Here is a 13,616-nt window from a genome sequence, read left to right as displayed (position 1 = left end):
ATGCTCTTTCACTGGGTTGGTACAGACTGGGTGGGCCGAATGGACTCCTTTTGCATTGTATGGAGTCCATGCAATTCTGTGGGAAATCTGCCATCAGAAGTATCTATTTGCTTCTCCTTCATGTGCTGTCTGGCTTCCCCTTAAGTGCATCTATTGCTTGTATAAGGTGTTAGTGAGGCCACACCTGGAGTATTGTGTTCAGTTTTGGTCTCCTTACTTGAGAAAGGACGGACTGGCACTGGAGGGTGTGCAGAGGAGATTCACGAGGTTAATCCCAGAGCTGAAGGCGTTGGATTACGAGTAAAGGTTGAGTAGACTGGGACTGTACTCGTTGGAATTTAGAAGGATGAGGGGGGATCTTATCGAAACATTTAAAATTATGAAGGGAATTGATAGGATAGATGCGGGCAGGTTGTTTCCACTGGTTGTTTTCACTACGTGAAAGCAGAACTAGGGGGCATAGCCTCAAAATAAGGGGAAGTAGATTTAGGACTGAGTTTAGGAGGAACTTCTTCACCCAAAGGGTTGTGAATCTATGGAATTCCTTTCCCAGTGAAGCAGTTGAGGCTCCTTCATTAAATGCTTTTAAGGTAAAGATAGATAGTTTTTTGAAGAAAAAAGGGATTAAGGGTTATGGTGTTCGGGCCGGAAAGTGGAGCTGAGTCCACAAAAGATCAGCCATGATCTCATTGAATGGCGGAGCAGGCTCGAGGGGCCAGATGGCCTACTCCTGCTCCTAGTTCTTATGTTCAACCATTCTGTGTGGTAGGGAGTTCCACGTTCTCACCACTCTTTGATTAGGGAGGTTGTTTCTGAAATCCCTATTTCTTGATGGCTTTTCTATATGAGGGCTTCTTCCCCACCAGAGGAAACATCCTTTCTGTATCCACTGTATCAAAACCTTTCATAATTTTCAATACCTCAATTAGATCATGGCTCAGCCTTCCATTTTCAAGAGATAAAATATACTGCCCGCCAAAACGTTCCTGATATGGATACTCATGCATTGCTGTTATCATCCTACTTCACCTTCTCTTCACCGATTCCAGTGCCTCTATAACCTTTTATTATGTAGTGAGCAGGACTGCATGGAAATTCTAAAGTACAGTCTAATTAAGCTTCTATACAAGTTTTCCTATACTTTTCCAATCTACCCTTCTTGAAATAAAGCCTTGTGCTTGATTTGCTACCTTTAAAAGGTCCTTCTAACCTGTGGCGCAACGTTTAGTGATTAGTGTATTTGTGCTCCGAGATCCCCTTGCTCTTCTATCCCACCTAGACTTGCACTTCCATTCCATCTTGGCCTCTCAAAATTTTATACATCTCAATTAAGTCACCTCCTCTTCAACCTCCTCTTTTCCAAGAAAAACATTAACTGCAGTGTTTGAGGAGACTGACCACATCCTTGTCCTCCAACACCTCCCCTCCATTGTACAGCTGTGTGGCACTGCCTTCCCGTTGTCTCATTCCTCGCTATCCAATCATAGATAGAGAATTACTTGTAACAGCTTAGATTCTCCCTTTTGCACTGTATTTCCAAAGGATCTATTCTTGGTCGCCTCCTATTCCTCATCTACATGCTGCCCCTTGGTGACATCATCCAAAAACATGAGGTCAGGTTCCACATGTATCCAATGACATTTAACTTGCCATCCCTCTTGATCCCTCCACTGACTCCAAACCTGCTGTTTGTCCAAGACCTAGTACTGGAAGAGATTTTTTTTGTGTTTTATTCCTCAATGGGATGTGGGTGTCACTGGCAAGGCCAGCATTTACTGCTAATCCCTAATTGCCCTTGGCTTGCTCGGCCAATTTCGAATCAATCACAATGCTGTGGGTTTGGTGTCACATGTAGGCAAGACTAAGTAAAGATAGCAGCCTTCCTTCTCTAAAGGATAAAAAAAATGAAACAGATGAATTTTAACAATAATCTGGTCGATACGTGGCCACTATTCCAGATTCATTTATTAGCTGAATTTAAATCCTTCAGCTGGTAGGATGGGGTTAAATTCATATCTCCAGATCATTGCTACAGGCTACAGGCCTCTCAATTACTAGTCCAGGAGCATAGCGGTTATGATCCTGTTGCCTCCAATTAAACATTTGGAATACTGAGCCTATTATGCAGAATTTTCACTTCCCAGGGCTGATGGGTTCAAATGCAAGTGGGGGAGAGGAATGGTTAAGTGGCAGCGTAATACATGGAAATCTTTCAAGCATCAAGATTTGTCTGGGATAAATAATCACATTTCAATTATCACTAATGCTGGGTAATCTTTTTCACTATCATTTAACAGGCCATAACAGGTTAAATTTACATTACTCTCTCTTTACATAAATGTTCATTCATTTATTTTGGATCCGAAGTATCTTCAGAGCAAACTATTAAGGGACAAGTTGTCTGCCAGAACTTTTGCCATACATTTACTACTTTTTATTTGGGTCTATTTGTTAGAATAATCAACGTGAAGAACATTGACCCCATAATCATAGATAGATCAATATATTAGAATATCAAATAAAATTCTGATGATAAACATTACTCGCAAATCTGCAGAAAGAAGAATATACAATACCATAATCGAACAAATGTGAAAATCACCAGAAATCAAAATACTTTTAAAATACAGACCTAGCCATTTCTTTCTATCAGTAACAAATCATAAATGTATTTACCTTGCTTGTCACCTGTAAGAACCCATATCTTGATGTTAGCTTTCGACAGTGTTTGAATTGTCTGTGGGACACCATCTTGGAGTTTATCTTCAACTGCTGTAGCTCCTAACAACTACAAAAAAGGAAAACTTTGATACAAAAAGTATGAAATAATCTTTCCTAAATTCCTTTCATATAACTCTAATCGTTTTCTTTTATCTTTTATTTTTCTTACACAAATGTTTATTTTTGTTACATCGGATATTAACGGTTATGGAACCAAATGCGCAGAAGAATTAAGATACCGATCAGCCATGATCTAATTGAATCGTGGAACAACTCAAGAAGATAAATGGCATATTCCTATTCCCAGATCTTCATGTTGCTCTAAGCCGTGTCTCTTTATTTTATATTTGTTTTCTTGTCTCTGTCTGCTTAAGTACTTAGCCCCCTACTATACTCCCTGTATACACACGACTGCGGGGCAAAATTTGGTTCCAACTCTATCTGCAAGTTAGGACCACTCCACTAGGTTCTCTATCTCCCTCCTGTATTCTAACTCGTCGTTATTCGAGATCCGGCCCACTATGACCGTGTCGTCAGCAAACTTGTAGATAATAAGAATAATCTGCAAATTTGCTGATGCCACGGCCATAGTGGGCCGGATCTCGAATAATGACGAGTCAGAATACAGGAGGGAGGTAGAGAACCCAGTGGAGTGGTGCAACGACAACAAGCTATCCCAAAATGCCAGTAAAACTAAAGAGCTGGTCATTGACTTCAGAAAGCAATGTACTGTACACACCCCTGTCAGCATCAACGGGGCCGAGGTGGAGATGGTTAACAACTTCAAATTCCTGGGGATGCACATCACCAAACATCCCACCTGGTCCACCCACATCGAAGCTACCATCAAGAAAGCACAACAGCACCTATACTTCCTCAGGAAACTAAGGAAATTTGGCATGTCCACATTAACTCTTACCAACTTTTACAAATGCACCATAGAAAGCATCCTATCTGGCTGCATTACAGCCTGTTATGGCAACTGCTCGGCCCAAGACCGCAAGAAACTTCAGAGTTCTGAACACAGCCCAGTCCATCACACGAACCTGCCCCCCATCCAGTGACTTCATCTACACCTCCCGCTGCCTGCACAAAGCTGGCAGCATAATCAAAGACTCCTCCCACCCGGCTTACTCACTCTTCCAACTTCTTCCATCGGGCAGGAGATACAAAAGTCTGAGAACACGCACGAACAGACTCAAAAACAGCTTCTTCCCGCTTTTACTAGACTCCTAAATGACCCTCTTATGGACTGACCTGATTAACACTACACCCCTGCATGTTTCACCCAATGCTGGTGTCTATGAATTTACATTGTGTACTTTGTGTTGCCCTATTATGTATTTTCTTTTCTTTTCTTTTATTTTCATGTACTTTTTTTTTCTTTTAGAAAAATTTAGAGTACCCAATTCATTTTTTCCAATTAAGGGGCAATTTAGTGTGGCCAAATCACCTAGCTTGCACATTTTTGGGTTGTGGAGGTGAAACCCACACAAACATGGGGAGAATGTGCAAACTCCACACAGACAGTGACCCAGAGCTGGGATCGAACCTGGAACCTCGACGCCGTGTGGCCACATATTTTCATGTACTTAATGATCTGTTTGAGATGCTTGCAGAAAAATACTTTTCACTGTACCTCGGTACACGTGACAATAAATAAATACAATTCAATTTGTCTCAGAAATAATTTTGCTTGGAATCTTCTAAAAACATAATAATGGTACAAAAATTATAAAGTTAAAAATAAAAGAAAAAAGAAGAGAAAATAGTTTTCATAATTCTAGACAACATAAATTTAAAACACTACTGGAGGAAGGTGCACCAGTATTTGAACAAAAAAAAGGTTAAGGTATTGGATCGAAACCTTTATCAGAATTCTATGTATCAAAAATGTAAATTGATCCCTTCTCTTTTCAGATGCTGGTGGATATATTTAGTCTTTTCGGTATTATGATTCTTGACCGGACCCCCAGGCTTTTGCTACAATTTGGAAAGGTACCAATCCTTATACTCATTAAAGGTTAATATGGGGAACAGGTGAATTAACAGGCAACCTGTGGTCGAACACGCCACACTGCACAATAAATGGCATATGCGAACAGACAGGTTCCATGGATTTCTTAACAACCTACCTAGACATCAGAAAACACTGAGTCAACTCTCGTTGAAACTCTTGTTTCTCTCACCTGGAATTCCAGTTATCACCTGCGAAGATCTTGCTTTGGAATTCTCTGCAAAGTTTACTTCAACTCAGGCGGCCTCCACTCCAATTCACCTCGCATTGTTTCAATCTCATTGCCCAATATTCCATTCCCCTGGATTCCTGAATCAGTAATTCATCACCAACTCACAAGTAGAACACTACTGCCTCATAGGGGTACCTTTGCCCCAAGGGCCCACAGCACAGAATCACCAACCTTCCTCTGCCTTCTTCAATCACCAGGGCATGCCCTGAGCCCTCTTTATTTACCAGAATTTCTCCTGAGCCTTCACCACTTAATATCTGCCATCAGCATACCTTTTTGTGCTTGGAGCCTCTCTCTCTGCTTCTTTCTCCTTTATTTTACAATGGGACCTCTACCTGTCCCCTCTCCATGTACCCCATCAGGGACTTCTTTTGGCTTTGGGATCTTTTCCTGTTGTTTCTCCAGGACTCACTCCTCTCTCAGTCACATGATTGGAGTTTTGCACTGTTATTCATGTGCACTGAGCCCATTCTCTGCCTGAAGAATCACAAAAACACTGAATTGCGCATACGCCACCCACTCCCAGACCACGCATGCATGAAACACCCAAGGCCTGCTGGGACATGGACATGTCAGCCTCCACATCAATGCCAAGATGTTTGGATTTCTTAACAACAGATCTCAGTTTTTTGCACTAAGCTTTGACTGAAAAGAGCAGAAAAATAAATCTGTCTGGTGAGATCAGCCAGACATCTCTGGCTTTTCATGCATTGAAATTGCTGATTACCATTTACCATTGCTATGATCCATGTGGGGGAAATGTAAAATAAAAACAAACAACCTACAAGTGAAGAAATTACCAACAAGATTCCACTTGTAACTTTTTCTTTACCACAAATTAGAACCAACAAAATTAAAATGAATTATCATGCAAATTATACTTCAGATAAAAGTTTCACTTTAAATAGTTGACACAATAAAGATATGTCTTACACAACCACAAATATTTGCATCACAGCCGCATACACATTGCTCTGTGCAGCTGCATAGTTCAACAATATGCTGTTCTTTAGCCATCGGGAGTCCTATCTCATAGCAGCTTTCACCTCCCGTGTTTCATGTTATCATCAATAACATTAACATCTATAAATCCTCTCTCCCTCGGGTCACAAAAGTGTTGATGTTATAACTTTCGAGCCCTAATGCTACGTCTAGGTGGATTCCCAGACTTTACAGCAGGAGAGCAGGCAGCCCGCTATGATTCCCTCCATGCGACCTGGATCCCCTTTGGCGGCTGTCTACTGGGCGACTGGGCCTGGATGAGCCCATCGGCTGCTCGGGTGTCCAAGCTGGCATGGTGCCGCCCTGTTTTGTCTGCTGCTCACCAGATGCGCCAGGGACAGGAGGGTGGGGGGTGAGTCTGAGATATTGCGGTGTTTCTGGTGGGAGTCACCAGAATTGGCCCCATCACCTCCCCTCCCTCGGGGTGCCTAACGGCCCGCGGGCTACTCCATGCATTAGGGATGCGAGCGGAGCTATCCCCAGAGGCTCCCCCGCCACCTGGCACTGTCAGTCCTGGAGGCCCGCTCTCGTCTTGGCCAGGGTCTGCATGCTCGTGGCCATGATGCACAGGGAGTGGACCACCTCCATCTGGGACTGCGCCATATCACCCAGCGACTGTGCCACCACCTTGTCTGTGCCACATCAGCTAGTGACTGCGCCAGCTCTTTCTGGGACTGGACCACCTCCTTCTGCATCTGTGTCACGTCGGCCAGCATCTGGGCAATGCCGGGTGACTCCTGTTAATTGTATGGAAATAGGGCTTAAGTGGTGATTATACGCTTCTCGCCACTACTGCGGGATCCCGATTTCACCTATGGGCTTGGCCAGTCGCATTGCAAACTGTTTGGTGCCTGGCGCGGTTCTCAATTTTGGTTTCTTCCGCTATCCACCAGCCTCGTTTTGCTTGACTGAGAGCGCAATGCGGCCAGAGAATCATGCCTTCTGTATGTGATCCATAATGCATCAAATCAGTATGGACAAGGCAAGATGGATCAGCTGCTGGACAGATTCCTATGGTACTACAAGTAAAGCTGGGGGAACCCTATGATCTTAGTTACATACGCAACAAGATAAATTGATAGACGTAAAATTAATATTACTAGTGTTTAATTCAATAACACACAACTAATCAGACAATATTATCTGAACTTTGTCTGAGCTCTACATAATGATTGCAATTGCTCTTTGCATTAAGTATAATTCAATAAAATATGAGACAAGATATAACATCATTGTTTCCATCTTATTATTTTTCCATTTTCAAAGTAAATTTCATTAAAGCTGTTAAAACTACCAACACTAATATTTTGTAATTTTCTCATGACAAAGTTATAACATTCCAAATGTTAAATAATATTTCATAGGTTTTTATTCAATAAATATAAAGACAAATGCAATTTAATTCTTCGCTAAATTCAGAGATGCAGGCGATATTAAGAATTAGCTTACTTTTAAGTCTTTTTCAATTTCTTCATATAATTCAGACAGTTGTTCATCCCGATTTTCTAATGCAATACTTGCTTCCTGGTACCGCTTTTGCCAGTTTTCAAAGGATTCTTCATCTAATTCTTTATATGCCAGGACTAATGTGCGTAAACCATCACCTGCAAACTCCTATAAGTAAAATTAGGCTATATCTCAGAATGATTGGCTATTTCACACAGAAAAAAGTCTTATAAAATAATCCAAGATAATTTATTTTAAATTATTTAATTTTGGGGCGATGGCCACTGCTAGGGCAATATCTAATATCGAATAACAATTGTTGGAGGTTGTTGGTAAAGTGAAGAGTTGCAGTAGCCTGGTTTGTCTGAAGACTAAAGAGTAATGGCAGCAGCCGGCCAAGCAAGTGCACACATGGGAGAAGCTCTTCTTGTGATCTTTGTCCAACTGAAGGTTGAGCGAATGAAGTTGTTTCCGCTGCTGCATCTCTCTGGATAGTCTTTGGATACTTTGATGGCCACGGTGGGTGCAAATGATAATGCCCTTCACCTGGACAATCCAAAAATGGCAGAGAACCCATTATCCGCTGCACCCATAAGGCCGGATTTGTTGTGAACTGTATGTATTGTGATGCCCTGGCAAATTGTGCATCCATAACCTGTGAGATGCTCTGGTGTGCTATCATTTGCAAGATATAGTAAAGGTCCACAGCTGATCCTTGGAAGGAGCCAGAAGTAAAGAAGTGTAAAACTATACTGAGTTTGACAGCATGGCCAGTGGTGCGAGGTGTACTGTTTTTGGCGACAAGATCACTGATGTATGTGACCTTCTGCCTAGAAAGTCGCAATGCACTGTGGTACTAGTTTTTCTTCATCTGCAGGTTGCCCTAACTTTGCTAGTTTATCATATGCTGAGGGTATGGCCTCCCATGTCTTTCCTGTCCGTCCTTCCTCTCCTCTCCCATCCCTTCTACTCATGAAGGACCTGTCCCATGCCACTGTAGTCTTTCCATGCTATTCCTCTAATGCCACCACCATCTCATTACTTCCATCCCTCCATACCACCCGCACCTCACTTTTGCCATTCCTTTCCCTTCCATCAATCTCATTTCATCTCACAGATGACATTTCTACAGTCAGGATAGCTTTGTTTTTGGAATCCCCTTATCTTCCGCTGTTTCTGAATCCCAACCATACCACCGCTGCTACCAATTGTTGATGGCCGCACATGCGTCAGGCTCTCCAGTCCTCCACGTGCCTTGCATGAGCCAGGAACCACTCACCCAATAAAACCACTATTAGACATGCCCCTTAAACTGACCTATCAAAATGATCTATCCAGATAAAAACTACTATTACAACTGATTTTAACAACATTGGTATATTTACTTACATCAAGATGTGAAGTGGTTATATCTCTTAACTGCTGAGATGAAGAATTAAGTCTCTCAAACACAATGGTGTCAGCCCCCTTGCAGTACAAATACAGTTTCCTGTCAGGATGTCGTACTATGCAACACAATAAACCAAAGATGTAAGCAAATGAATTTTGCCGATTGGTCACAATCTCTTTGAGGATAAAAATAATTTATATTCATTTTAGGAACAACAACTCACCTATTACAGACATTCTTTTCCTCACATTATCAAAGTCCAGAATAGAAAGCAGTTCATAAATTTTAGTTTCACCCATTTCAACTACAGTTATTGTCTCAGGAGTACGGGACTGGAAAACAAAGCCAAAGTTTCTTGCTGCAGTGACAAGTGCACCTTCATCTGGAGACTGAGCCTGATACACCAGGAGACCTTTACAAAAAGAAGGAAGAGTGGTGTAAAGCAAGATATCTCTGAGAAAACTGGAGTTATTTTCATCACCGATAGGTTAAAATTATTTATACTTTAACTATGAATAAAGAACAATGCCAATGTAATTTATTTCTCACAAAGTTACAGCAGATTTTATATGCAATTAAACATGTAGCACTTCATTAAAATATTAATTTGTGATTGCAACTACCCTGTGCACCTTCCCTGCTGTTCTGTTATACAAGATATTAGACAACAATGGCAAGGATTTTGCCGTACAAGGTAAGTTAAAACATCAGGAACCAATGCAGGTCCCAAGTCTGTACAGGAGGGCAGGGCAGCTGGACCATGGAAGCAGTTTATCTGGCGGTGGTTAATTAAGAGGCCACAGCCAGGCCCACCATCTAATTAATATGCACAGCTAGGAAGTTGAAGCTGTTAACCATCTCCACCTTAGCTCCGTTGATGAAGCCAGGGATGTGTATGATACTTTGCTTCCTGTAGTCAATGACCAGCTCTTTATTATACAATAATATACTCTTTATACTCTTTAACTTCACAACTAGAACATAGAACAGTACAGCACAGAACAGGCCCTTTGGCCCTCGATGTTGTGCTGAGCAATGATCACCCTACTCAAACCCACCCTACACCCGTAACCCAAACAACCCCCCCCCCCCCCTCCCCTCCCCTCCCTCCTTAACCTTACTTTTGAGGACACTAAGGGCAATTTAGCATGGCCAATCCACCTAACCCGCACATCTTTGGACTGTGGGAGGAAACCGGAGCACCCGGAGGAAACCCACGCACACACGGGGAGGACGTGCAGACTCCGCACAGACAGTGACCCAGCCAGGAACCGAACCTGGGAACCTGGAGCTGTGAAGCATTTATGCTAACCACCATGCTACCGTGCTGCCCAAACTGAAAAGAACAGCTCATCATTATCCCTTAACACTATTAAATTCCCCATTAAACAACAAGAAAGAAACACATAACTCTCAATCCATCTTAAAATCTTCAGGGCACAGAATAATACTTGTTTGCAGATTTAGGCCCTGGTTATAATCCATGCAGACTTTGCCTGAATGTCCTCAAATAATATAATAATAATAATCTTTTTTGTCACAAGTAGGCTTACATTAACACTGCAATGAAGTTACTGTGAAAATCCCGTAGTCACTACATTCCGGCACCTGTTCGGGTACACTGAGGGAGAATTCAGAATGTCCAAATTACCTAACAACACGACTTTCGGGACATGTGGGAGGAAACTGGAGCACCCAGAGGAAATCCACGCAGGCGCAGGAAGAACGTGCAGACTCCGCACAGTCACTGACCCAAGCTGGGAATCGAATCTGGGACAATGATGCTGTGAAGCAACAGTGCTAACCACTGTGCTACTGTGCAGCTGCATCAACTGGGTTGTTTCAGCCTCTTTCTTGACTTCAAGCAAGATTGCTCTGCTTTAAAATATTATTTATCTTTTAGAAGCTATCCTACAGGGAAAGAAGACTGCCTTTACTTGTGGTCCAAAACCAAAACAAGGGTTACCAGTTCAGACTTTAAATCATCTCTCCAAAAGCTTTTTTAAAAAGTCCCTAGCTCCCCTTAGCTCCACCCAGCACTGACATCATCTCCCCAAGCTGAAAAACAAATGAACTTTCCAGGGACTGAAAGCACTTTAACTCCCCAGCAACTATCGCTTCTCAGCCTTTTGGCTAAAATAATTTGTAACTCCCCAGGGACTGTCCTCAGTCAAACCACAGTGCATTGCACAGGGGCTGGTTTAGCACAGGGCTAAATCGCTGTCTTTGAAAGCAGATCAAGGCAGGCCAGCAGCACGGTTCAATTCCCGTACCAGCCTCCCTGAACAGGCGCTGGAATGTGGCGACTCGGGGCTTTTCACAGTAACTTCATTTGAAGCCTCCTTGTGATAATAAGGAATTTTAATTTCATTTTTTCATTTTTCATTTCATTAGCCCAGACTGAAAAACACATTCCTCTTGGTAAATTTCACCTTCTGGGTCCTAAAAGCACAAATGCCCTACAAAACAGAATTTTTTTTTATTTTTTAAATGACCACTGCAGTCAAACACATTCTAGCCCCAGGCTTTTAACCCTTAATTTACCCAATATTTAGAATCCAATATTCCTAAAATCCTTCGTTCGTCACACTTAAGTATAAATATCTTGCATGGTCTTCTCAGTAAAACAATCCAAACTTTCTTTTGATCTCTAACAATTAAACCACCCAAGTTTAATGTTGGGCAGACTACAGAGCAGGTCACATCACCTCCTTCAATTAGCCTAAACTTAAATACACAGTCCAAAATATAATAATCTTATAGATCTCATAATTGTAATACCAGCCATGTGTAGCTGCAAGGTCACGTCATGTCAGAGGCAGGGAATTCTGCAGTGAGTAACTCACTTCCTGACTCCACACAGCCTGTCCAAAACCTATAAGGGACAAGTCAAGTAATGGAGCATCTCACTCACCGGGATGAATACAGCTCCAACAATAATCGAAACTCAACACTATTTAGGGCAAGGCAGATCACTTCATTAATACCCTCTTCACCATATCAAATATTTGCTCCCTCTACAATAAATCAACAATATCAGCAGTATGTACCATATTATAATCACCAAGAGACTGATAACTTTATAAAAAGAAAGAAATCCTTGAAAGATATTGGCACGATAGCACAGTGGTTAGCATTGTTGCTTCACAGCGCCGGGTCCCAAGTTCGATTCCCAGCTTGATTCACTGTCTGTGCGGGGTCTGTACGTTCTCCCCATGTCTGTGGGGTTTCCTCCAGGTGATCCAGTTTCCTCCCACATCTCCCGAAAGAGTGCTGTTAGGTTCTTTGGACATTCTGAATTCTCCTTCCGTGTACCCAAACAGGCACCGGAGTGTGACGACTAGGGGCTTTTCACAGTAACTTCATTGCAATGTTAATGTAAGCCTACTTGTGACAATAAAGATTATTTTTTTTTTAAATCATAAAAAACAGTAAAAGGTAACTTTCAATTTAAATAATTTATGCAACCTTGCAGAATTACAAGCACTCACATTACTTCCGACACAAACTCTGTATTTTAACCCCCATGCAACATGTTTAATGGTCACATCTGTGCTCGCTGACCAATATTGACACCTGCTCGAGAAACGCTACAAATTATCATCCTTGTTTTCTATTTTCATCAAAGCTTTGCTACTCCCTTTTCTCTGTAAGCTCTTCGAATCCAACAAACGTCCAAAAACTATTTGCTTATCTGGTTTGAACTTCAAGGATTCTGTTCAGACCACATGGAGTTTTACAGCACAGGAAAGAGGCACCTCAGTCCATTGTATATGTGCTAACCATCAAGCACCTATCTATTCTAATCCCTTTTTCCAGCATTATTTGGTCTGTAGCCTTGTATGCAATGGTGTTTCAAATGTTTATCTAAATGCTTCTTAAATGTTGTGAGTGTTCCCGCCTCAACTCGCCTTTCAGGCAATGAGTTTCAGATTCCCACTACCCTCTGGGTGAAAAGACTTTTCCTCAAATCCCCTCTAAATCTGCTGCCCCTTACCTTAAATCTATTCACGCTGATCATTGATCCCTCTGCTAAAGGGAAAGTTTCTTCCTATGAACCCTATCGATGCCCCTCATAATTTTGTACACCTCAATCAGGTCCCCCTCAGCCTTCTCTGTTCGAAGGAAAACAAGGTCAGCCTAACCAGCCTCTCTTCATAGTCCTCCCAAAAGCATCACCTCACACTTTTCAGGGTTAAATTCCATTTGCCACTGCTCTGCCCATCTGTCTATAATGTCCTGTAATCGGAGGCAGGGTTTTTCAAACTGCTGGTCGCGACCCGCAGATGGGTCATGGGCTGGAATCGGGAGGGTCACAGAGCTATCAGTCGCGGTGTTCCCGATCACGGTAGATGTGCCCAATGGCCACGACTGGCTTTTAAATTGAGAATGTCTGCCGTGACCAGCTTTTAAATGGAAGGATGCCGTCTTCCGGCCAGAAGCGGCAGCAGAAAGCAGGTCATGCGCCTGGCATGTACAATGATGTCACACGCCCTGTACACCCTTGCATTTGGCGCGAAATCACGGACAAGATATTCCATTTTCTGACTGTGAGCAAGCAAGGGAACAGGACTGTGAGAACTGAAGATGGATCATTTTGTCATAACGAAGAGAGGGCCAAAGACACAAACAGGCCAAGATCTCACAATCGAGTCTGCTGGAGAGAGCTGTCTGGAGAGTCTATAGCAGGACAAAGCAGTACTCGTGCTATCTCTGTACAGAGACCCAGGGACTCTGGTAAACAGCCAACAAAGAAAAAACTGAGATCAGGAACAAAGCAGTATAAAGATGATTTCTTGAGGTATTGC

At 42.4% G+C, this 13,616-nt stretch overlaps 1 protein-coding gene across 4 annotated transcripts in view; it reads right to left on the bottom strand.

Annotated features, from left to right (window-relative positions):
- LOC119962771 (phospholipid-transporting ATPase ID-like) overlaps window positions 1-13,616 on the bottom strand; it is a 348,272-nt gene that overhangs the window by 87,915 nt on the left and 246,741 nt on the right. For all 4 annotated transcript variants that reach the window (XM_038790831.1, XM_038790829.1, XM_038790830.1 and 1 more), the window contains 4 exons: window positions 9,032-9,220; window positions 8,808-8,923; window positions 7,422-7,586; window positions 2,677-2,788 (listed from right to left, as the gene is read on the bottom strand). In XM_038790831.1, the coding sequence (XP_038646759.1) occupies window positions 2,677-2,788; window positions 7,422-7,586; window positions 8,808-8,923; window positions 9,032-9,220 (582 nt within the window). The remainder of the gene's footprint in view (window positions 1-2,676; window positions 2,789-7,421; window positions 7,587-8,807; window positions 8,924-9,031; window positions 9,221-13,616) is intronic.

This window comes from Scyliorhinus canicula, chromosome 3, assembly GCF_902713615.1.
Source record: "Scyliorhinus canicula chromosome 3, sScyCan1.1, whole genome shotgun sequence".
NCBI lineage: Eukaryota > Metazoa > Chordata > Chondrichthyes > Carcharhiniformes > Scyliorhinidae > Scyliorhinus > Scyliorhinus canicula.
This window is presented reverse-complemented; position numbering and strand designations above follow the sequence as displayed.